This window comes from Centropristis striata, chromosome 7 (genome assembly GCF_030273125.1).
Source record: "Centropristis striata isolate RG_2023a ecotype Rhode Island chromosome 7, C.striata_1.0, whole genome shotgun sequence".
Lineage (NCBI taxonomy): Eukaryota > Metazoa > Chordata > Actinopteri > Perciformes > Serranidae > Centropristis > Centropristis striata.
Window position 1 is genome coordinate 22,184,040 of NC_081523.1, and position 27,036 is coordinate 22,211,075.

General features: G+C 41.4%; 1 protein-coding gene across 1 annotated transcript in view; it reads right to left on the reverse strand.

Annotated features, from left to right (window-relative positions):
• The window catches only part of efna5b (ephrin-A5b), a 104,182-nt gene that overhangs the window by 18,573 nt on the left and 58,573 nt on the right, over nt 1–27,036 (reverse strand). Inside the window, exon 2 of the mRNA XM_059337654.1 lies at nt 896–1,188. Coding sequence (XP_059193637.1) covers nt 896–1,188 — 293 coding nt within the window. The remainder of the gene's footprint in view (nt 1–895; nt 1,189–27,036) is intronic.

A 27,036-nucleotide genomic window follows, 5' to 3' on the forward strand; every position in this document is an offset into this window, starting at 1 on the left:
TCATATTTTTCCGTGGGGTTTTGTGCAGGTTTTGAAAACATATCACAGAGCATATTATTACTTCTGATATTGAGAAGAAAATAATATTGAGATTAGCTTCATCAGTGTCACTGCAGCTCCATGATACAGTACCATGGTTACTGCAGTCTGTTGTATCTACAGACGAGTGATAAATTAAAGGTGCTGTACAAGACATTCAGAACACAATTCAGCCTGAGCCAAGATTGCATCCACATGGGTCTCATCAGAGTTTGGTGAACTGGCTGCGCAAGGCTCTCACCTCTGACCTCACAAGCAAACATAGATAGATAGATAGATAGATATACTTTATTTATCCCAAGCTGGGAAATTACAGCGTAGCAGCAGCATTACACAAAAGCTAAAACGGTGCTAACAGTGCTAGCAGTGCCAACAGTGCTAACATTGGCAAGAATGCTGATAGAGCTAACAGTGTTAATGGGGGCTAGGGTGGCCATCCGTCCGGCTTTAGGCCGGACAGTCCGACCTTTAAATGCCCTGTTCGGCTGCAGGCGCAGCCTTAATCCGGACTCTCATTTGTCCTCCTTTTAAGAAAATAACAAAAAAGGTCCGCCTTTTGTTACCTTGTTAGTTTAATACTTATTGGCTAAAAATGTGTGTCAAAAAAGCTGTGTCAAAATAAGTAATTTCATTAGTTACACATGGCTAATTTGAAAATTCAAATGAGCCAAAAGAAATTACAAAGAAGCTCTGATTACAAGAAACAGTGTGACTTTATGCTCTGCTCAGGACGGCACGAATAATTGTTTACTGCTATATGAATGTTCTGAATGTCGTGTACAGCACCTTTAAATCAGAGAAGGCCCAACACCTTACTAAGACATAAATGCATAAAAAAATCATGACAGCTACTCACAGATGTAGTAGTATTCTCTGCCCGGTCTGAACTCAAAGCCCAAAGAGAAGGGAGTGAAGAGCTGGAACTTCTCCGAAAACTTGAGCGGTCCATTTGGGGAGTGCGGCCTGTTGCACTCCCAGCGTTTGAAGCCCTTGGCGGTGTGGTCGCATGTGCTGTAGCCATCATAGTTGACCATGTAGAGGACGTATCGCTCTGTCCGCTCCTCAGGCACCGTGTCTTCATAGTGAGGACAGTAGACATCCAGGTAGTCGTTTATGCACACGTCGATGTGGTAGTCTCCACGATGGAACCTGGTTGTAAAACAAAAGACAGAAAAAGGTTTAGTATTTGATATTTATAAGAAGCATAGGTATAAGTTTGATGTTATTTTGACACTCTTAATGGATCTGTGTGTTTCTGTATAAACATTGTTTCAATTATCACAGATAAAAGGCTGTTTGGAATAAGCACATATGCAGAGAATGCAGGTTTGATCTCTCAGCACTCTTCCAGTGCTGTTTGGAAATTTACAAGCACCAGCGCTCTCATCTTCTGGCTTCAATAAATTTAGGTGGGTGGTTTATCTATAAATCTATCACTGCAGCATATATTTACTCACACGTACACACATCTGCCTTCCCAATGATAGCAAAGTCAAGTATGAGAAAATGTGCTTACAAGAAAATAGTTTTAGATCTCGTAAGAAAAGAAAAGACACATTTCCTTGAGGATGTTTTTCATAAAAATAAGGACAGACAACCAAAATTATCACGGGGACACAGGATGGTCCAGACAGTAAATGTCATGACAGGAAAAATACTGAGCCTGGCTGTCTCTGAGGGCTGTGCGCTGAGGCATCTTTACAACTGCAATGATCTAGAACAGGCCACACAGGGTCAGAGGGCTTCAATACATACAGGCAGATTCATCAAAAGGCCACACACTGTCACAAGCTCACATCCACACACACAATTTCCTCTCTGCTGCCCACAAAAAAAGGTCTCTCACCTGTGGAATTTTCTCAGCTACCAAAATTAGAGAGCAATTCCTGTGTTGTGAGTTTCTGTCTGGGTCTAGGATGGTGTGACCCTCACCTCGAGGTCACAGGGGGTCTCACAGAGAAAACATTGAACACCTGTAAACTTGGCAGGGATGCCCTCAATATAGCACACACACTTGAGGCACTCTAAGAGGGGTGATGTGAACCACAAAGTTGTACACACACAGCTGGTGTCACTGACTCATTTCACCCAGAAGCCAGGTGGTGTGAGTTTATAATTGAGACCCAGTCTTTAGTGGTGTAAGAGCACAACCTGACGAGAGTTTTGACAAAACTTTTAATTGAAAACTGCCACTGCTGTCTATAAGAAGGGCTCCTCAAAGCTCCACAACGCACAAGGGGCAGAGCGTATAACAGGCTAAAATAATTTTATCCTGAGGACTCTGGAGCCTTCGGATTAACATACTGAAGCAGTACACCCGCAGCATCGTGACCTCTTTCTCTGGCCAAGCACTACTCAGCCCTCTTTCCAAGTCCCCACGGTGGGGAGGAGGTTGTGTGGCTCTGGTCCCATCTATTTGGTGGCAATAGAAAGTTTAGCTTTTACTTTTGCTTTGTCATCCTGATTGCCCAAACTATAATTTGACATGTTGGTCTATTCTGTACACACAACATCTACTGCATGCCCTTCTGTCATGGAAGAAGGATTCCTTTTCTTTTGCTCTTCCCGAGGTTTCCACCATATTTACCGGCCACAATAGCATGACCTTGTGATTGTGTGTGTGTGTGATCATGTCAAAATGTGGTCTAGAAGACAGCAACTGTCGCAAACAAACCAAAAAAAGGCTGTTTCCATTACATTAAGGGATATTGTAACTGACAATCATTGTGCAAAACTGTGTACTGTACTATTGGGAAACTATTATTTCCTGAGACTGTTATCATACCATTATAATTTCTTACTTTTGTAACCCTATTTGAACAGAACTTGTCAATGCAAAAGCATCACAACTGTGCAAAAAGCTGTAACAAAACTTTACAAGTGTGTAGTTTAGATCAAAATGAAGCCAGAGTTTGAAGATGGGTGTGGTCTGAGCAAAGATGTTGGAAGAAGGGGGGTGGGAAGTAGGGAAGGTGCCATTGGCCCACTCACTTTACTTTATTTTGCAAGATGATTTTTAGATTCTTCCTGTCGAAGGCAATGATGGTATTGTGTGCCGTACTGATTGTAAAGCCCCTGAGGTAAATCTAGCGATTATGGGCTATGTACAGTACATAAAACTAACTTGACTTTTCTTTTGCTTTGATGTACAGATGTCTACATTATGTCATAAGATGTTGTACATAAATCAGCTTCACCAGAGAGAGACAGAGAGTTCTTACATTCTTACAGTTGCTCTAAAAATATCAGTAGAATCTTCAGATGCTGAGAATACTATTCTCCACAATGGTATAAAAATGTCTGTTCTTTCCTTTATCCTCCTTTCCCCGTCACTCACTTTCCACCCACTTATTTGCTTTCTCTATTCAAATCTACAGCTCGTTATTTCAATGTGATGTTTGAGTTCTGATTGTAAAGAATGGATTTTCTGAGATCAAATCGCTGTTTAAACGATGAAAATGCTTATCCTGCTTGGCTGCGTTTGTTTCAATCTGTGGTAACGTCTAGACAAACTGCACAGAATTACAATCACAATGCAAACCAGACCACTTGTTTTGAAGATCAGATAGCAATTTGAGCGAAATCTGCTTCTGGCGCCTTCACTTGTCACTTAATTCATGTTGTTATTTGGAATGATTAATGTTACAATCAAGCGACAAATCGAACCACAGCCATTTCTCATTAATGTGATCATGTGTATCTGCTGGTTCTGCTCGGTGTGTTTATTTATGTGCATGTGTGTGTATGTGAGTATGAGCTAGCATGAAATGTTGCTTCTCTGTGTTTACCCGTGTAGGGTAAATACCAATGTGAGGGTGTTTACAACCAAGGCATGGAGTAGCTCATCTGTAACATCTCATTTAAAACATGTCTGTGGAGGTCCAGGAAGAGCCATGCATCTCCCTCACTGCTTTAAAATGTCACTGACTTAATGGTCACATCCTCCCATCCGCTCGCCCCAGCATGTGTGTATGTGTACTGTGTGTGAGAGAGACAGAGAGAGAAAAGAATGAGTGTGTATGTATGTGCATGTCTGTGTGTGTGTGTGTGTGTGTGTGTGTGTGTGTGTGTGTGTGTGTGTGTGTGTGTGTGATGTTTCAGCTGCCCTTCTCTCCCTGCCTCAGCAGTCAGAATAGTGGCTCATGGCCCTGACTGCAAATGAAGCAGAGGATGTTTGGGTGAGTGAGCACATAAAAGGGACAGGACAGGCATTTGTAACATGTAACACACTCACTCACACACATAAATGCAACAAACACACACCCAGCGCACGTCCCCACGCGTTCACCTACACACCCACGCACATACATTAGGTTTGTGTTATCAGTTCAGTGAGCTCCCTGGCACACTGGCAAAGGAACAGCAATGAGACAGCCAGAAGCTGCTAATGGCACCGAGTGAGAAAGAGAGTGAGGGTGAGAAGCAGACAGGGTGGGAGAGAGAGAGAAAGGGACCTGTTTCCAAAAGAAGGTGAGGGAATACAAAAAAGAGGCAGCAGGTCTGAATAATGCAGATAGTATTGCCAGGCTCCAAGTGAATCCAGAGAGTTATTCAACCATGCATTTATCATTAAAGGAGATTCTACGAAAACTGTATGTGTATGACATGACTGTGTTTGCAGCCAAAGCTGTAAATTTTCTTCCAAGTCTATTCAGTGCGGGATTACCACCAAGATGTCTCCTGGAAAACTTCTTGTATTTTGTAGAAAGCTGTGTTTATTGTCCTTATAAAAACCCCGTTATCAAGGGACTAATGTGGGAGTTTTAGATGCGGCGGGTGTCTTGTTTATTGCGATGGCAGCTTTAATCGGCTGCTGCTGTTCTATAAACAGTCCCTGCTTTTCAGCAGAAAGAGGAAACCGTTCTTCACCACCAAATGGACGTGTGTTGTTCAAACATACATCAGCCTCTGTGTAGGACACAGGAGCACCAAGAGGTTGCACCAATGGAATGTAAATCAAAGCTGCGGTCAGAGAGAATTCCAAACAGTGAAATATTAGCAGGAGAGACGGTACAGTAACACGAGGGTCAATAGAAGAGAGTAATTGCAAAGATACTGCAGGATCAACTAATCCACTGGGCACAAAAGAAAATGTAAATGAAAGCTGCATCAAAATTAGCTGTTTCGTGCGTTTGTGTCAGCGATATATTATGTCTGGAGTATGCTTCCAGAATAATTATACACTCTGTCAGTGTTTAATGATAATCAGTGAATAAATTGATCCATTTTAAAATGCAGTTATATGTTGATCAAGTTAATTTACATTTAAATAATGGATTAAAAATATAATTAAATTGGCCAATTAAAAATAATATTTCCTAATTTCTTAACTCTTAAATAAATATAAAACTTGTGTTGCTTACTGTTGAGCTCTAACACAATGACACCCCAAACCTGTTACTGTGTGCAAAAGAAGGTGGCAGCAATGTGCAGCTGAAGCCTGTATAAACCGAATGGATATAGCCGTCAGTAAACATTTTCTCATAAGCTTTTGGGCTCTTTCGTAAGTTTAGAGTCAAACAGTCGTTAAAGCAGAGTCATCTCTCGAGCATGGCTACCTTGTGATTGATCAGGGGACGCTTTTCATTTATGTAACATCTAACATCTTACCTAAAAATATATTAGCATTTGTTTCTAGTAAAAGACACTAAGGAGCTTTGTTCATTTTTTATAGGGATCGCAAATAATATCACAGTTGACTTAAATTACTTGTACACGTTGTTAACCTAGCTAGCTAGCTAGGACTAGCATAAGCTGGTGACTTTGCATTTGCTCTGCAGTACCTGGCCTTGGTGGGCTGGTAACCACCCTCCAAATATGGTGACTTCTGGCTCAAAAATGCCAAGATGTTGACAATCAAAATGTCAATTCCAGGCTCCAAAACCATGGTCCATAATTCAGTGGGATTCAATGGATGTTTCAAATCATATTAATTGTATGTTAAGGTTTATGTACAGTCCATACAGTGGTAGCTTTCATCTTTATTCCTATGTGTGTTCCTAAGACGAGAGCGAATAGCTGGTACAAGTCACATAAGACATCGTCCAAATGGAGTTGGCGCTGAGTTGCCTTGACTCCTCCACCAATGCCACACACATGCACGCCACCGCAATCCCTCCCTATTTTACGACACACTAATGGCAACATCATGAGCAACAATCTTTCCCATTCTTGTGAGTAAAGACTAGCAGCTGAGAGTGGCAGCGGAGGCCTCTGAGCAGTAAAATAGGTAATTAAGGAGCAAAGTTGGATGGTAGGGTAATTGTCAAATGGTGATAATTACATGTCTTTGTTATGCCACAGCTGTCCCGGCGAGCTGTGGGTCACAACACAAAGCCAGGGAAATCAGCTGGACACAGAGGGTGGGTGCATGTGAATGTGTGTGTGTGTGTGTGTGTGTGTGTGTGTGTGTGTTAGTCGGTGAGTGTGTGAGTGAGTGAGAGAGAGGGAGATAATCTTTATTACCAACTGATTACATTTTCACACCACCTCCTCAGGCCCTCAGGGCTCAAACTGAAGGGCCAAGTTTTGTCAGCTCATACACACACACACACACACACACACACACACACACAGATACATAACGACACTTGCACACGCTAACACAGAGTCACAAACAGAGAGAGTGAGTTTGGGAGTGCTGGAACAGTGAAGTGAATGCAGGGTAAGGTGGCACACCACTGCAGTCGCTGATTGGCTCATTTCCATTTCAATTACACAGCCCAGTGACATCGCTGTGTGCACACACACACACTCAGAGAGAGACAAACACACACCCAAAACTACACTTATGCACACTGGCTCTGCGTGCACACACATACACACTGTACCCAATGAACTCCCATCAGCCACCTCTCTGATCTGTGCACCGGTGGCTGCAGACAGAAAGCAAGAAGGACAGGGAGAGGTAGATAACCTGAGTGAAAGAGAAAGACAGAGAAAAGGAGGAGAGCAAGAGCTCAGTGGCAGGTAGAGGCAGAGAGCCATCCGAGTCATCTAACCAGTTGAATAAGTGAGATTCAATAGAAAGAGGAACTTTTCAATGTGCTGCCGTAGCAGTGTGCTGCTCTAAATACCACCGCTCAAAGGTGAGACCCGGGAGACTGGGAAAGTGATTACTTACGCAGTATATCCAAGATGTATAAAGATCCCGTATGAAATGTTTTCTTGTTTAGTATGGTAAAAGATCCTCACTCTTCAATGCTTGTCTTCTGTCTCCTGTTTTGTTTTGACATAAAGGGCAACACAGTATGAACTTATAGCAATACCATGCAAGCCAATACGCACTTCTCAAGGCTAAACCTCGGGGCATCTCCCGATAAAACAGCACACACTGTGAGAGAGACTGTCATTGTTACTGCAAAACTGTAATGACAACATTTTGACTTAAAGGATGGACAATTGATGAATGCACAGTGACAAAATACTATAAAGATGGTGAGCCTTTTATGCAAAAAAGAAACGCCTGAAACAAAAGCTGCAGAGACTCTGACAGGAACTGTCAACACTGTGGCGCTTACACACCGCTGACAGCTGCATGCATTACAAAGTCAAAGCCTCCTCTACCTGAGTAGAAAAGATCATCCTTGTTTGTCTCTACCTCTTTTCCACTCTGTTCTCTCTGTATTTTCTCACTTCAACTCCTTCTCTTTCCTGATTTTTTTTCCGCCTGCCTGAGTTCCTCGCTCGGCCCAGTCTCGCTCATGACCCCAAATCAGATCTATTTACATTATTCACCTCACCCTGTTGAAATTCATACATCTGATATATTTTCAATTCCGTATCCACAGACAATGTTCCTTCGCCTGATAAACCATAGCAACCTAGAAACTAGAAATGCACTGGGACCTTAAAAGGCAAACCTGTGATACTCCGTTGGGTGCGTATGCTTGCACGGATGTGTGTGTTAATATGTGTGCATGTTCCTCAAGTGAAAGATCATTTGTTGATTTTGGTCCAGAGGGAAAATATGTTTAGCCAAGAGGACATGAACTCTGACTGAACCTCGGCTAAAGTACACATGTAAAGGCCCTTTCAGGACCTTTCAACACTTACGACACAACGCAAACACTTCTCGATTTAGTTCGTGCAGTTGTCTAATTGCAGATGATTGGTTTGGTGTCGGCAGATGAAAGAGAGAGGGGAGCAGAAAGAAAGAATTGAAAGACAGAGGGAGACAGAGGGGAAGAAAATGAGAGACTGTTCCATTGATCCTGCTTGTTCTTAACAGAAGTCACAAAAGGACTCGGCCTTCCATCCAGAAAGGCATTCACCTTGTTATTACGATGGCACAGGGGTGTAATGGAAGAGCGAGGTGAGGAGTGAGGAGCAGATAACTGCATCCAATATTTCCACTTCACAATCATCTTGACTGTAAAATTAAATTTATCACCAGACCACCTTTGCAGCAATTCTCTATTCTTTGGGACCTGGGGATGGAAAACATTTTTCTTTTTTGTCTGAGGGACAGGCAAGAAATGACAATACCACCCTCCGGGATACTCATATTACAGCTCATAATAGTAGACTATTTCTCTACCAGTCTAACAGTCACATGAATTGGCTGTAACTGGGCTCCAACTTCTCAGAAAGATTCAATGTGACAAAAAGGGAAAGGTGGCCTTGAAGGATCATTTCAAGATTTTACAATAAACAAAAAACCCACAATGGAATATGGGATGTACAACAAAGTCTGATGGGGTCAAGAACCACAAGATTTCAGATGGGCTGTAAACAAGCCAAAGGTTTAGCCAGATTATTAAACCATTTGGAATGTATGTGACAATCCATCATTCCTCGTGCTATGTGTGTTAGGGATGTAGCAATTGACTTTTTTTTTTTTTTTACATTCAAAGCTACACCATGTGGTGTGCTAGTTAGTCACTAGGAGATTTCACCGGAAGGCGAGCGGACAGCACCTCTGGAGACAGACCTTCCATTATCTTCTGAAGTAACTCAAATTCAGCGAGAGCAAACCCCAGCGCCACGGGTCACAGTGGGCTGGTGGCCAGCATGTCCATCTGGCATAGGGTCAAGACGGTCCAGGAATCAGACCCCTGGCACTGGGTTTTGCCCTGGCTAAATTCGAGTTGCTACCATCCGCTCTCCTTCCAGCGAAAACTTTTAGCAGAGGGATGTGAGGCGTATCACACAAGCCGGAATCAACCATACGCAGCCACTTCTGAAATCTAGTGCTGCAAATAGTATATTATTAGTATAATATTAGTGCATAGTCTTTATCTCAACTTTGTCTGCAACCTTGCTGAAAAACCACATTTAAACAGTAGTTATTTTACAGTTGGTTCAGTTCACTTGGTGACAACACTGCACAATAGTACAGATAGAAATGATGCAGAAACTCTGAAAATGGCAAAACTTTGAAATTAATAATAAGGAGTTATCCTCTAAAATCTAATACCTCGCTCTACTGTGATTTGGTTGAAGAACATGATACTGTGAGGAGAAGAGACACATCCCCCAAAATACTAGTACTGAGGTGTAGAGATGGCTAAGGAGAGAGCGGTGAAGTCAGAGGAAGAACATGTGAGAGTGTTGCTTGTTATACGAGTTGACAGCCACATTCCTTGCTGGCTAACCGGCTGATATTCTTACAGCACTGGGAGGGGGGGACGGGAGACATCAGACCTATAGAGTATCACATATTACTGGTTTTACCTCTGGGACACAGTTGAGGGATGGGGTGTGTGCCTAAATGTACATATATTTTAATGCATTTATATGGGATATCTGCTGTAATGGGTAAAAACACACACACACACACACACACACACGAATGCATAGCTGCTGGTCATGGTGCATTTTACTGTGTCCATCTGCTGTAGCTTTATGGAGGGTGTACTGCAGGCTCAGAGCAGGTGGTCAGCCCGGTATAATATACTGACTGTCAGCAGTGAGGGACACAGGGACGTACCCATGCATTCCTTCATCTCTCTTTCTCACATGGAGATTCATTCGACCTCCCATCTCGACCCATTCTCCTACACTTCTCCCCACTGTTTCTATCCCTCTTCTACATCCCTCGCTCCCTTGCTCTTCTCACCCCACGTTCTCCCACCGCCACCCTTGACTGTGATCTTACGATATTCATTTCTGCCATTTATGTCTGTCAGCACTCATTTTGCCCCAGGGAGACAATGAATTAAGAGCAGTGACAGACAAGTTCTTGTTCTGCTCTTGGTGCTGAGTGAAACGGCGAGATGTAGGGCTCCAGTGAGTGTTTGATGTAGTCTGCATTAGCATGCTGCAGCTTAAGTCCAAAACAGTGAAAAAAAAACAGACAGATACTTCCTCTGAGCTCATCTACTCACTACTCTGCCAAACAACCATTTTTATGGCTGTATAACACTGATGTGTGTAGGCTATATATGTGAGTGAATGGCGAGTGTGTGTATGTGGGTCTTTGTATATTTCCCTGTGTGTAAAAGGATTTCTTTATGTCTCTGCTCGTCACCAAGGGAGTCAGGGAAAAATGACACATCCCCCAACATCCTGTCAGACCCTGGGGCCATTCTCCTGAATCATTGCTGCCCCAAACCCACTTCAATCCCTTTGTAAATACTGTACGCTCTGACATGTTTACCGGGGCCGGAGTGGGTGTGTGCGCGCCCGTAGATGCATGTGAGTTTATGCACGGTCACACATGGGCAGTTAGTGTCAATTAATAGCTATACATCATTGAGTGGGAGACGTGTTTGCCATTAATCATAAGTCTTTGTTTTATAGTGACAAGCTATTTGGCAGCTGAGACAGAACAGCAGCAATGAAACGTCTCTGAGCCGTGTAACATGTCTTCCTGATGTGAGGGAGAGAAAGAGAGAGAAGGACATCCTATGCGGATAGGGACAGATCTGAAACCTTCGTCTTTTGTCTGCTCTGTTGTCCTGCACTCACCTCTGAACAGCCAGCTAGATGCAAATATGCACCAGAAGGTGAGATCTAGACAAACATGGCTGCTAAAAGTTGCTGCAGCAATTAATGCTGACATCAGTATAAGTGACACAACTAAACACTCTGATAAGTGAGGTAACATGCGTGTGTAAACATAGATACAAGCAAGCGTTGCATGTTTGCATGGTAAACATTTCATAATGATGCAAACTGTAAACAGAACTAAAAGGGTCCAAGCAGCTGAAGCAGTCACAGGGGTAAAAAAAAGAAATAATCAAAACCTGAAATTGAAATGCGCTCCATTTTCCATCATTTTAATTTCTTCTCATTCTATTCAGAAGATCATTGTACTTGCAACACAATGCTTAGATGCCTTACATAATGTCCCTGGTGTAGACCTTACATGGAACGAAAAGTCTCTTCAAAGGGGGTAAAGCAGAGGCTGGATTAATAAACTAAAAAAAAGGGGGTTTTTAAATTAAAATGTTCACTTTCTCTTATACGTCTGAGAATCACTGTACTCAGGAAGCAATGCTTTTGCGCAAGAAGGCCAAAAACCTAAGGGTAGAAGACTGCGTACATAAATCCAATGCAAGACTTTAATAAAAATGAAACTTTAATGTGTGCAAAAATGCATAACAGCTCAATAACTAGGTTCTGATCAATACACTCCTTAAAGCATCTGCTGATAAACCTAGTAGGACACTTTGAAAAACTCTGATCAAACAAGATGACCTACTGACAGTTGAACGACTGCTGCACGCCCACGCTTACAGCTCTTTAGGGAAGGAAATACAGACCCTGCTACAGTTGAGAATTAGTTCCAACTTGTCTGATCAAACAGAAAGGTATGCCTCCAAGGTAATCAATTCATTCCATCAGTGCTGCCATGTTTTCTGACAGTTGCACATTATGAAACAATTATATCAAACTCAAACTCTGATACGTCTATACTGCTGCAAACTTGTAACGCAGCGTCATGGTGGACAGGAAGAACCGGTCCAAAGAGTGGCTTCATTTCACGAAGAAAGATGGCAACAGTACTGCTTGTAATGTCTTTAAAATGATAATGTCACGTAAGGGTGGAGACACCAGCAATATTCTGACATTTTTTTCCGATGCAATATGAGCTTGAACTCTCGGAATGTCATGTATTTGACACTTTACGCACAAGTGCCACTACTTCCTACACAACTATCTACTTTGGGTTAACATATATTCGAATGACCTCCTTCTTGACCTTTAAACACAGACTGGACGTTTCTCTGATTTTATGAACATAGATAAAAGCTAAATATTTTATTTCTTACTGACAATCTAAAACCTACTTTGAGATTTGTCTAAAAAAGTCAGCATGTGTTCGGTAGACATACGTCATGGCTCCTGTATGAAAGGGTGACGCACATTCCTCTCCCCCCTACCTTCTTTTTTGCTTCCTTTTGCCTCCTGTGGCCCACCTGTATGTGGCACATTACAGGAGAATGTCAGCCCACTTTTCTTCTGTTGTTGCTAAGTAAGCCCCCCCATCACTCCCTGTCTCATTCCGTCTCTCAGGACAAATGATCAGCAGATGGATGGAGGAGTGAAATGAGTAGGAAAACTGGCAAAAAAGGGCAGAGATGGACAAAAAAAAATAAAGGAAGCATACCATGTGGGAGAGGCAGAAGAGAGCCAGTGTGGGAGGAGGGAAAAAGAAGAAAGGCATGTACGAAGTTATAAAAGCTGTAAACGATGGCGGGGAACATTAAGGGAGTGGGTAAACGTGGGTAGAAAACATAGAAGCGAGGATGAAAAGAGGACACAAACATGTATGTTTCTTGTTTGTTTGATCTCAGCCAGCCGGTGTTTTCACCCATTGCACTGATCATTAAGTCAGCCATGAACACACACACACTGACCCACACTGACACCCCATATACTATAACCATGCACTAAATGCACACGGGCAAATACACACTGACCTTCAAGGTAGGTTGCCATGGAGCTGTGTCAGGATGTTATAATGTCACTACTTTCATAAAACCATCGCCCCTTTCACAGTTCACAAACCACTGACTGTATACTGCTGTACTGTACGTGGTGTAGTGTGTGTGCGTGTGTGTGTGTGTGTGTGCGTGTGTGTGTGAGCGTGTGTGTATGTGTGTGTGTATTCGTGCAGGCACAGCACATGTGTCAGGCTTTCTGTGATTGGAGCAGATTTAGGCTGAGTTAGGTATGTAAGGAGCTATGGCAAGCTAAGTGGTACTTGTTATGTGTGCCTCTGTGGGATGTAATTGCTTTACTGACAGATTGTAGCTATAGTTGTGCCTGTCTATACATCATTGTTGTCATGTAAAAACCTTACGGTCCCCCTTCCTTGAGGGATTGCACTTACCAAGTGAGAAAACTCTACAGCTAATACACCTTTCAAATTCCCGCAGATAACATTGTTAAATGTATGTCTTCAAGCTACCAAAAAAGGCTGTTATTAAAGAGACTGTCCACCAAAAAACAACTCCATAGGTCATTTGTACAAGCAGTTCATTATGACCCATATTTAGGTTTATTGTAAGGCCCACCTCTAGTGGCCGTAGTAATTATGACAGCTGGATGGGTCAAACAAATAAAGGGTTTTGACCCAGCAGACCAAAGTTTCTGTCCTGTTGTCTAAAAGTCAACGCTAAGTTAGTTGAACTGTATGTAAGAAATGTACTTATGTCGTTTTCTGATTCACATGCAACATATACTTATGTCTGGAAGGGAAGTATCACAACATGAGTACTTATTTTAACCCAAACCACAATCTTTCCCTAACACTAACCAAGTAATTTTCTTGCCTTAACCTAACCAAGTACAGTTGTTTTGTTGCCTCAACCCAACCAGATTTTATTTTTTGCCTAAACCTAAGCAAGTAGGTTTGTTGCCTAATCCTCCTAACCAAGGAGCGACTGTTTCAAAATGTTAACCATGTATTTAAAACGACGATCGTTGTGTTCAGGTATGAGGACATGTTGACCTCATACCACCAGGTGCTAATTTAGGAAACACTCCTGTGGGTCGTATTAGAGAATAAACAACAAATGTGGTACTGTGGGTTGGAGCACTTATTGGTTTTACTTCATCTTTAGTAACAGATTGATCTACAAAGACAGACTGTGTTTGCTGTCCATTTGAGAAGCAGTTCATAGGATTCCTTTACATAACCATTTTAGGGTTTGTGTTTTGAAGTCTCGAAGTGCCAATATAGTACCAATGTATTGTAATTTGATGTGACATCATTACAAACATTACAGTAAAGATTATTCATTTGTATAAGTCTGTCACTTCATTCGGAATTGTATATGTGCATGGACTCATCCTGGCATGCTGCCATATTATGAAATGTATTGATCCACTTTACATTAAATTGTATAGCTGCTTATAAAGAGATGAGCAAGTGCAGCTGGGAATGTTCCAGATGTAAACAGTCTCATTAAATGAGAGGTCTCTACATTGGTTAATACTCCGTCTTCCTCCCTTGGCTTAACTCTCATATATCCAGGGTCATTCCTAGATTTCAGTCTTGATTGCTCCTGGATTGTTTCAGATTGCATGTGGCTGATTTCATCTAAACCAGACTTTTGGAAATGTTTTGTTAGGCATCAAGCATCCATCCCGCTGAGTTATTACTATATGACGAGGCTTGTTGGGATTCCAATCACAAATGTTTGTTCTAAGTTGATTTTCTCACGGCTTCCACTATAATCTATATCTTTCCTCCCACGCTTGCGTCCCTTGTTAAAGTTACAAAGTACTTAATTTAATGGATTTAGCTTGTTCACATAACGAGATGGTACGTCAACCATTCATTTTTACACTAATTACTGTCCTAAGGCAATACAAGTGGGCTGGGAAGTGAAATGCATTGTACATTAGAGGGAACCAGCCCAAACTCTACCCAGCTAATTTCAGAATAGTCTGATTCACTCGCTCTGTTGCACAACAGATAGCGTTTCTTTTTCTTTTTTTCATTCTCATTGAACTCATAATAAAAGTATTGTTTCACCGTAGGAATTATTGAATAAATACTTGTGTCAGCAGTTAAGTGATGACAAGTTTTATCACATCATGTCATGTTGTGCCACCTCTATTATTCGCATCAGTCTAGACAGTGTACACCTGTCTTAGTCATAGTGTAGTCAACACAAATACAGCCTGAAGAGACAGTGTTGACACATCCGTAACATAACAGAAAAACAGCAATATTCCCTGATAGCTATCATCCAGGGAGCTATCTAAATCAAGTTTTAAGTTTTGAAAGTAGGGTTTACAAAGGACTAATGCATACTTTCATGGTAACAGTAACAATCTATCATCATGATAACAATCAGATTACAGGGTCTGCCTGGCCTTGTCCCCTCTCCAGTCAGATAACAACTTTCAAGTTCAATCATAACTTTTAAGAACAATTGAAATTCACCGTCCTCAGTGTTATGACTCTGTTATTGAACCGCAGATCTGGCAGACAAGAGATGTGGTTGATGTGGCAGTGGGGGGAAAGAGGAGGTAATTTCCAGAGCATCTGCTGGTTGTAAAAAGGCAGAGTGTTTTAAGAGCAGATGGTAATGGAGAGATGATGGAATTCCTTCATAACCAGCCTCGGCACAAGGCAACAGCGGAAATGTTTTCCAACAAGGGACTGGTGTTTCGAGACACGAGAAAGATCTTTTTAATTATTTGCATACATTGTTTGCATACAAGCATCGACAGTCATGTAAAGTTTATGTTTGGAGGCTTGTATGCCTGAATGCTTTCAGCTTTGAGCTATTTTTCCCATCTGTCTATGTCCTATTTTACTGATTAACTGATTCATAATTTATCTAAAATATATTTTTTAAAGTGAATAACGCCCACAAAATGTCCCAAGAGCCCAAGGTGAAGTCTTCACATTGCTTGTTATAATTGAAAAACAGTCCAAAACTTGAAAAATATACAATTTGCAATGATGAAAATAGAAAAACAGAGAAACCCTCAAATCTTTATATTTTCTTCTGCCAAGGAGGTCACATTTTAAGCATTACTTTGTTTGTCTTGTCTATTTATCAGTAGGATTAGAGGGAAAGACGACTGGCCCGATTTTCATGACGCTTGATGGAAGCTTGTGTAGCATGGGCCAAGGAAAAACTTTAATTACGGACAGATCTGAATCACAGGGTCAATACACTAATTATTTTTTTCACTTTTTATATGTTGTGATAGGGCACATTGCGTGCTGCAATTATATAATGTCAGAATTTTTGTAAAAACAAGTTTCTGACTGAAAAAATTACAGTGAACGCCCCCTTGGGTTTGCAGAACAACTCAGAAAATCAGCTATATTTTGGGTACACATTTCATTGTCACCTGATCCGCTTTCTTTGCCTGACAAGTACTGAAAAATCTGTTATCAAGTGTTGCTTAAAGGCTCTGAGCAAGAAAATACAACGCATTTCTTGTAGCGTTTATGATGTTTCAATGTTACAACTGAAAGCATGAATGCCCAATTGGTGGAGGTCTGCGCTCTTTAGTGCCAATCTAGTTTAAACACTAGATAAGGACATATTTTTGGACTTCTTGCTTGATATAAGTGCAGTTTGACACATCTGTGTTTACATACATTTCAATGGCTATTATTGCACATGTGTGTCAGTGGGAGATATACAGCAATGGTCAGGAGGACAGAGCAGTAGCTGTAACTCCAGAGGGATCAACAGTGTTTTTGTCAGCAGGGGGCTGACACATGGGGCCTCTCTGCTAATTCATCATGCTTGTTTAAAAGCTATATGGTCCTTTAGCTCATACCCTGTATGTGTGTGCATGCATGTGCAGAGTACAAGTCTGTATTAATGCACCCAGTTTGTGTGTGTGTGTGTGTGTGTGTTTGGTATGAACAAAGCATTTTCCAGGCCTCAGGGTCAGCCTCCTATGGAGAAGCTGTCAAGGTCCCAGGCAGGGGGTTAAGCGGTGTGTCGGGTACTTGTGCTGTGTGTCTTATGTGGGCGATGTCTGCGTTATATAGGGCAGCAAAGGTCACTCTTTAATATAGACATGATCCTGCACACACTCGGACACCCACACACATCTGAATGCATACATACACATGACATGCATCTGCACACATAAATCCCCAGATGTTAAACTGTATGGTTCAGGGTCGGTTTGCAGTTATCCTTGTATTGTAAATGGCTTACAGTACTGAGGCCTTGGTCTTGCTGCATTTTTGTGTATTTATTGACAGACAGACCTTGTTCAGTGTAAACTCACAGACATGCCTGCATATTTCCTGAAAACTCTATTCAACAGAAAAGTATTAAAAAAACAAATATGCTTTAGAAAGTATAAACAAGTGCTTAATTTAGTTGCTGTGATGATCAAAATCTGTATCTGTATATTTGAATTCCTATCCAATTTCCACTGTATGTGTTTCACAGGAGCAGATTCATGTTTTTAAAACAGTTTAATCAGTGCATCAGCAGTCTGAAACCAGCGTGAATGACCTCCAAGTGAAAATGTACCGATTTGTTTCTTTCCTTGTTGCTTGTGATGGCACCTGCTTAAAATACTTTGCACGAATGGTGGAACTTTCCTTTCCCTTTCTGTTTCCCTCTGAAGAGACTAAGTGTATTTCTTTTTGGAAAGAGCAGCAAACAGGATCAAACCGTGCAAAGTGGGAGCAGTCAGTCCTGTCCTTGCCTTTGATCCAGACTCAGCCCTGTTTAAAAGGCCCAGTTTGACGGAGCAGGAACTCTGTCAGTTTAACGTAGCTTTGTGTCACGTCAAACAAGCTAAAAGATGCTCAGCGGGCCTTTGTTCTGCTGTCCTGGAGCGCGGGCCGCAGGCGATTAGTGTTACAAACACGATGTGTGTTGGGGGGGTGACCTTACTGTATGTGCTTACACGTGTGTCTGTGCATTTGTGTTAATAGCGTTGGGTGACTTTATGATTATCTGCTTTTGCTTATTAACAACAGGATTATATTTCCAAACTACTACTGGGTAGTATAGCCATTATTATATTGATATGGTGATGTATATGTATCATGATATATCACGATATGTTGTCACTAGATATCGTTTTGGATTTTTGTTATTGTGACATGTCACAAGTGCTGTTTTTTCCTGGCTTTAAAGGTAAAGTGATGTCATTTTTTAGACTGTTCTTTTATTTGCCTTTACCCACTTATTTATATCCACATTAACAAGAAATTATTTATCAAAATCAATTTACTCATTGTGTAAATCTTTTGTTAAAACATAGTCATAGTCAACTGTACAATATGGTTATTGTAATTTTGCCTTCAAATATCACATTCAGAATTATTTACTATGCCGGTTTGGTACCTTTTTTTCAGCTAGACATCACCTATTTGACCTATCATTTTTTTGAAAACTTTTTCCACATACTGGATAAACATATTCGACCCCCAAAACAAACATAAAATCAGATTTTGAATCCTCAATGAGTCGCTTTCAAGGTTGGGAAGAGGAAAATATATATAAACACCAGCCTATGCTAATTGTTCATATGTTACATTTGTGCGCACACAATCCAGGACTCCCACTCACACAAATCCCTTCCCTTCCCATCCCTCTGACAATAAAGATTGTGATTGATTCTTGCTGAACCGAAACTAGTTCCGCATTCAAACTAATTGGCCTAGTTAGGTTTCCCCATGTGTAGAGACACAGAAGGTTTTTGGCACTGAAACAAGGTCTGTAGGTCACGTCTTGGTGGGCACAAGCTACATTCTGTTCACACTTCCAACTGTGAGTTCATGAACTTTTGAACTCGGCTTGCAGAGCAGGAAATTGAAGCAATAAGCTTTTGGAAAGAAAATGAAATTTCAACAAAGAGATGGGATTTGTTATACTAGCAAATGATTTGGCCCCTTTGTGCTGTTTATTTATGCACTTTAGTTGGTTTGGGCAAACAGAGAAGCTCTCCCCAATATATATGCACACACACACACACACACTCACACACAAAGGGGGTTTTATGGAAGCAAGTGGTGACACGCTGTGGACAGGTTTTGGGAGGTTTACCGACATGTGTGGTCTAAAGTTAGCGCAGTTAGAGAATGCCTTCCATCTTTGCGTCCATCCATCCCTGAACATACACTCCTCCCCAGCTGTCTCCTGCCTCTCATCCTCTGACCTGAGCTGGCTGTCAGGGCCTCCTGCTCCAACACAGCATACTGCACGTTCACCACATACCACGGCTGGGTACTGCAAGACCTCATAAAATGAAATTACTATCAATCACTATTATAAAAGAGCTTCCAATTATCACTTAACGACTGAAACTAGGACCATATGTTGCACTGCATATGGTGTATCATTAAAACAATCCTTAATACTTTGGAGCTGCGTCGATTTTTTTATAATTTCAAATGTATTTTTCACCCTTTTCACGTGTTAATTGCAGAAATGTTGTTCATATTTACATTTACAACTAAATAATCAGCCCGTCCAATATTATCCCTTCTGCCTGTCCTCCATTTTGTCTCACTCCACCTGCTGCTCTCTCTCCACACTCTGATGCTAGTGTGTCGAAAGCCTAAACCGCCTGGTATTGATGTCCCCATCAGGGCACAGCAGGGGCCCCTTCATCACGGACACACACATGCAGACACACAGATGCCTGGGTGAGATGTCCCAGTTGAGGCATTAGTCAAGTGTGTACATGTGTGTGTATGTGCGAGGAGGTGGTCCTTATCAAGACGGCATTGTAGAGTATAGGGTTGGATGAAAACCTCCCACAGGTGTTCGGGATCAATTCAAACACAAATCATTTCATACACTAATCCCTACTCACACTCTCACCTGCGTGTTTTACAGTTTCTGACATCACACAGCTGCTAACAGATCTCGCCACATCTCCTCCTTGTTTTTCCACTGAGAAGTCTTTTTCAAGCAATGAGATAAAAAAAAACATGAATTCCCATAAATACTGCTGACCTTTTGTTTCTGTTGCAGGAAAAAGAAACATCAGGCAGATATTTGGGGAGTGAGCACAAGATAGATCAAGATAAGAAGAAGAAGAAGAAGAAGAAGAAGAAGTAGAAGAAAAAGATGATGTGATCCAAGACAAACCTTACTTACGACTATTTCTGTCGTGAAAAAACTAAGAACATCAGGGGAGAAATATAAAAGAATGTCATAGGGTAACAGACAAAAGAAGCAAAGGAAAGGAAAGGAGATTGTAGAATGAGAATCATATGTTGCTATCTAATTGACCATCTCTGGAGTTCAGTACATCAGCATGCAGTATGAGGCAGGGGTTGGTTTAATAGCAAGCTTTGGTTTTTATGCTTTTTGGCTGAAATAAGCTCTAACTTATGGAGACAAATGGAGGGGGAGTAAGGCATCTGTTAAACTACAGAGAGCACTTGCACATCTCATTTAAGCAAATTTGACAGATGACAAACGGATCAAAGTAATACCAGGAACAATCAGTGTTTCATAAAATACTACTGCTATTCGCCTCGCTGGCTGATGGTCTTTGAGACACACATGCGAAACGTCACAGACACTGATTATTCATCAGCTCCAACTTGCTGCATATTTCCAAATGAATGGAGCATATTTGAAGTGGATGCATCTTGAATAAACAGTGGAGGAAATGATTGGCTGGAAAAGCTTATTTATTGGGAGGATACGACAGGGAGGTGGGAGCTTTAAAGGGAGGAAAAAACCTGGGATTTAGTGGAGGGAATTGTGGGTAATATTTCCACGGTCACAGTTGGTTGGCCTTAAATTAAAAACCAACTCACAGGAGGGCACGGCAACACATTTGAGCGTGCACGCATGTACACAAACACACACAGGGACCGAACCAACATGCATACACTGTACAAACAAGAATTTTAAACATGTACATTCAAGCTGTGGACTGAGTGAATCAACAGATATCGGGGTTTATAAACCTACATTCGCTCGGAATTTCATCATCAGCGTAGACACTGAGCAAATACTCACATTGAAAACAAACTGACGGCCAAACGCCGGTAAGGAAAAACACGCTGAAATGCATACACTTAGGCAGCGCTGTAATATAGCAGACGTATGCTTCTGAGGCTGAGCGTGCTCTTGCATAAAACATCAGACGTTGAGCATTTTAAGTGCTTCTATTGTAATCAGGCCAAAGCCATAACAGCTCCCATAAAGGGCTGGTGAGAGTGGCTGAAGGTCCATTTAGGCGTCCAGAACAAAGAGCATCACTTGATCAATAGACAACCTCGTTAGGGCAATATGCTGCGGCGGGCACATTCTGAGACACAAGGGGATGATGGGAGGTGGGAGTGACAAGGGAGGGGGCGGATGGAAGATGGTCTCTGTGGTCTTTCTCTACCAACACGGGTTTGAGCATAAAAGGAACATCGTGCAGAATGAATATATAGACCTGAACTAACATGCATGAAAGACTGTCCAACAATTACTAACCAAGTGCTTATGAAAACTCTAATGAGGCCTGGGTGTGTGTTTCTGTGCACGCCTGTGAGTGTGTGTGTGATCGAAAGCCACTAAAAGCTCTTTAGGGGCACCTTAGGGAGCTATCCTTCATGACTTATCAACTAGGCAGACAGGCAAAAGTGTGCGTACACATACACACGTGGACGCACACACTTACATGCACTTATATACACAAAGTGGATCCTTAATGAACCCTTGTCAGTTTGAAGGGAACAAAGGTTAGAGAGAAAGAAGAGGGGGAACAGGCGCAGAGGAGTGGAGAGTGGAAAAAAGAAGAATAGAATGGAGGTGAGGGGAGAGGGGGAGGGAGGGGGATCCTCCCTGGGCTGTTTGGCCTTGAGATCGATCGCTTATCACTGTCACCTAATCTGTCCATCTCTCCCTCTCTCCCCCTGTTTCTTTCTCCCTCCCTCCCTTCCTCCATCTCACTCTGGTGCAGAAAGGTGTAGAGAAAATGAAGGGCAGACAGAGATATAGGGAGACAGAATGATGGAGTGTGCACCTCTCATGAATAGAATTAGAGAGGAGAAAGAGGTAGAGGAAGTCAGTGCGAAGATGGAGTAAAAAACAAAGGCAAATAAAGACCAACAGAAAGTGGAGTAGAATGACAGTAAGCAGCAAGTGACAGAGAAACACAGGGAGAGAGAAGAGATGCTGTGCAGCCTACCAATAAATCTACAGTAAATCTGTTCAGAAGCACAGCAGCACACTTCAGATATATGAACAAAAGAAACAGACTAAAGCAAAATGAAAGCACAGGCAGGTATTTGGTTGGAACTACCGCACAAAGCCTTCCATGTCTGATCATAAGTAGGAAAAAAAATCTTCATAATATTAAACGTTATGTACTTGTCAATCACCAAGCAAGAAACAGTTTGAATTGTACAAAAACAGAGAATAAAACCTTAGAAAGGATCACACAAGAACATTCCCCCTTATGTAGCCGTTTGTTCCTAATGAGCAGATTTAACGAGGAGCTGACTGCAGATGGACTGTAGACTAAAAGGGCTAGATAGTCAACAAGGCCAATATCCACTATGATATGCACATCTGCGGTTGAAATATATGTATGCAATAGATGTATTTTCAAACTATTACAATGAATTATTGTCATTTACATATGTAGAAACACCAAATTTTTTGACTAAAATAACATCATAGACAGCTTATTATCAAAACAGTTGTCTGAAAAAAGTGTACATTCATGAGGAAGAAGCTTTACTCGATAAGTCGCATGATACGTATAGCCACACCTTAATTTAAGAAAAAAAGCTTTGTTTCAGTTGTGGCAGTGTTACAATTTTACTGAATCTCAAATAAAACCACTGTCTCGGTCATTTCTACAATTGGCTGTTTTTTCACTACTGAATTTCACCACCATCGACTGGATTTTAAGATGTGTGCCATTTATTCTGCAGTCTTGCAATGGTAACGAAGTGAAAAATAATGATAGAATTATTAGGGCTGGGACTTTAACACGTTAATTAAGAGTAATTAATTACACAAAAATTACCGCATTAAAATAATTTACGCATTCTAATCGCACTTATTTTTGCACCGTGGAACATTTCTCACTGGATGAGTTTCAGGCGGACCGATTATACTGGAGCACCAACTAGCGTTCATGAGTTCAGACAACAACAAACCACAGTGAACATGAACGAAGAAGCTGATGAGAGCGCTTTGGTTGGCCCCGTGGATGATGGGAAATTTTGTTACAAAAAACGAACGGATGGAAACATCGATTAGAGCATGGTTGTGTTGCTATGCAACAAGGAACTCACTGCAGCACATCGAGCCTCAAGTATCACCTCAATGCAAAACATATAGCAGCTAGCGGCTAGTGTGGTAGCTAGCATGGATTGTGTTTTACTTTAAAAAAACAAAGTATTCTAGTTTACAGAAGGTCTACCTACCTATAGGCTACCTGAATTTCTGAAATGTACTATATTTCTAAATATGCTATTGCTACACTTAATGGCAAAAATTGCACTGGTCTGTTGGACTTGAACAAAAATATTTTTGTTGCTTAAGCTTATGTATTCAGTCATTATTCAATGGTATACTAAAAATCCATGTGAAAAAAATGACTTCTCACTGTTCTCAGGTCAAATATTTATATGCGATTAAAATGTGATTAATTTCAATTGATTAATTACAAAGCCTTTTTTTCCAAAGTCCTGCTCTCAAACAAAGAAACTGAACTGAAACATAACCTCCTTGTTGTAGGTAATTAAACAATGACAAGTACAAAACAAGCAACAATATGGCTCAAAGCCATAACCGCTCCCATGGCTCGAACTAAATGTGGTAACCAATGCTTTGATGTTCTTCTACTACCTAACCAAAGAGGCAACTTAAGGAGAAATGAAACTCTTCCTGCTGAATGAAAAAACTTGTCACCACAAATTGGCTTCAGCTCATGTTAAAACCTCCAAAATCATAAAGTTCGTATCCGTCTTCCCGACAACATTTACTTGACTGCTTTGATATAAACCTCCCCCCATATTTTTGTTGTATATAAAAAAACATTACACATTGATGTTTTTAACTACTTTCAAAGGGGTACCAAGGGTGTTGCACTAAAACTGGGTGACGCAAAAACTGCATCACCCTTAGATAAAAAAAAAAAACAATATTAATTATATATGATGGTCTCTTTCCAACATAATTCAAAATTGAAGAAGATCTACAACTACACCGGAGCTCTCTGAACGGCCTCAGCGCAGCAGGTGAAAACCATCGCTCTGTATTTTTCTCAACTCCCTCTATTGCGCAGCGATTGCACACTGCTTCCCCTCCCTTCTCCTCTCCTCTCCTCTTCTCTCCATCCTTCCTTCCTTCCTTTCCTCCCTGTTATTACCCCGCTCCTATTCCCTGCCTCCTGGCTGTCTTTTGGCAGCACAGGAGGGATGACAGATGAGAGGGAAGAAACAAGAGACGGAGACATCAAGGGAGAGAAAGAATGAGCTGTTGTTTGGTGTCGCACCTCCAACATCCAGTAAGCCATGAAGATTTTACTCCCATGCTCACACTCAAAGTCCTGTAAACAACAGTAATGAAACAGCTCTGTGTGCAGTTTTTGAATATTTCCCAAATCTTCACCAGCTTCAGGAAAGTGATATATATCACAGTAAATGTGCCAATAACCTTGTGCAGCAGAAGAGAGTGAGACATTGAGGCAGGGAGCGATAGAGATATGAAGTGGCCCACTGTATTTCCCAAAGCGTTGGTTTAAAACAATGGAGGACAAATGACAGTGTGAGAGAAAGAATCAAGGACATTAAGGATGGAGTGAAAATTCCCTCTTTAGCTGCATTGGGGGCTCCACTTAGGGCTGCAATTAACCTGAACACTTAACCCCCATCAGGGAGAGACAGACAGAGAGAGATGGAGGCAGAGAGAGAAGCACAGTCAAAAACAGAGAAAAAAGTTCCCAATTTCCTCAGACAGCACAAAAAGAATGGAAACTTTGTACAGTCTTACCACACATGAGCCCATTTAAAAAAAGAAAGAGCTGACCATCAAATGAAAAGAAGATGTCTCTTGAGTTGAATGGCAAAATTGCACAAACTACATCCACAGCGAGTGGGCACTTTTGTCTTTTCCCCTGAGTGTGTTTCTCGACATGCTGTATTAAAAGCACACTACGCCAAACTGCAAAGTCCACAGCATGTCTCCACTTCAGACACAACTGATTTCTGCACTGTGGTTGAATTTGCTATGACTCTGACGTGGTTTGTTAGATGTCTTTCTTTCAGTCTTTTCCTCTGTCAAAGAGAGGATGTGTTCCTGTGTCTTTTTTCAATGACATCTTTTTACATCCTCCCATTGATCCGAGACAAAAATCAGTATAAATTCCACCGGCAGTGTGATAAGCAGCTGAAGTATTGTCCTGACAGCAAAAAAGGAAGCAGAGTTTGAGTGTCTTGGTATTTTCTTCTTCAATTCTCTCCCATCGTGTGAGGCTTTAATGGTATGAACATAGTGTTGCCAAAATGCATGGCACAGGGGAGCCGGAAAAGAAAAAAAATTAAAAAACAATAAGAAGTCTGTGACGCGGGGCGCAACACAGCGGGCCCGGGTTCGAATCTGTCGAATGAGTCTTTTCCTGCATGTCTCACCGTATAACTCTGTATCTCTGCCACTATCAATAAAGCTGAAAATGGCCAAAAAAATAATACTTTTAAGACGATTGAAAGGCTGAATAAGCGCTTTTATGATCTCAACATTTCCAACCCCACTTGAAGGCAGCACAGCAGCTGGACAAGAAAAAAACAGAGCGACTGTGCCTTGTGCTGCAGCTTGTTGCAGGAAACACACTATTAAATTCCCCACAGAATTGCTCCAAGAAACATCTATGTAGTCAGCTGGTACATAAACTCCTGGGCAGTTGGGGACAAGGGCTTGTTTTTAGGTTTTTTTTACGCTCACAGTTTTTTTTAACTTGTACCAAAGTTACTTTTGTTCCCAGTCCTATAGTAGCAAGAAGCAGGGAAGTTAACTGTGACGTGATTGGCTGCCACAGTTTGAGAATGGGTTGTGTTTCTCCAAAAGCTTGTCTGTCTCAACCTTTTCCGCCAGTGCTACCCCCATTAAAATGAATGGAAGGAGTAGCATTCACTGCAATGCCTGAGTTATTGGAATGCAGCCTGATTGTTAATGTTTGATATTAGAGATTTGAAAAAGACAAAGTGAAGACAGACACTGTAATACAGTGTTTGTGAGCAGAATATTGACATATGCAGCGCACAACCAACTTGAAACAACTCTGTCCACCCATTCCCTCTGCCTATGCAAATTGGTTCAAATGTATACCTCCAATTTACACTCCACCGCTGCGACTCTATCGCATTTTCTCCCTGTCATTATATCACACTTATCCATCCTCCTACTACTCTCATAATGCAACAGCAAATGTGTATACACACTCACACACAAAGTGGGACGCCCTCCTGGTTCTTGTAAGTAAGACACTTGAGGAAGAATAAAAGGGGGCATTATTAGAGAAAATAATGTGTTAAAAATTACAACTCATAATTGTACAAATGCAAGATATTTGATCTTGGTCTAAATGTCGTCTAAATGTCTGTCCTCTTGTTTAAGTGGCTGTGATAGGACAGACCTGCCCCTTTTTAATTGCCTCATGCCACATGCTCCTGACCTCGTCTGGGACATCCCAATCATTAACAAACATGTCTGACATTTTCATCAGCAGTCCTGCATCACCAGCAGTAGAATGAGCTGCATTATCAACTCAGCCAATATGAAGAAATGATTCGGAGTGATGTGATGTGAGATGTCCTCTGATGCAACAACATAGTGAACGCTAAGACACCTTCAGAAGCCGGTTCCATTTTAACCTGAGGTGTGAGGTAATTACATTTAAAGTTAATCCAATACCGCTCCTAAGAACAAAGATTACTACTAATTTAATTGGGTCATTAGGTATCATTAGGATTTTAGGAAACTGTACTTACTTTAAAAGGACGCATTGTACAAATAACTGTACATTTTAGTGAGTTTAACTTACATGTGCCAAAGACAGATCAGTATCTAAAAGTAAAGCAATGTTAAACATGTTCAATAAATTGATCCAAAACGATCAAGTCAGTGAGAT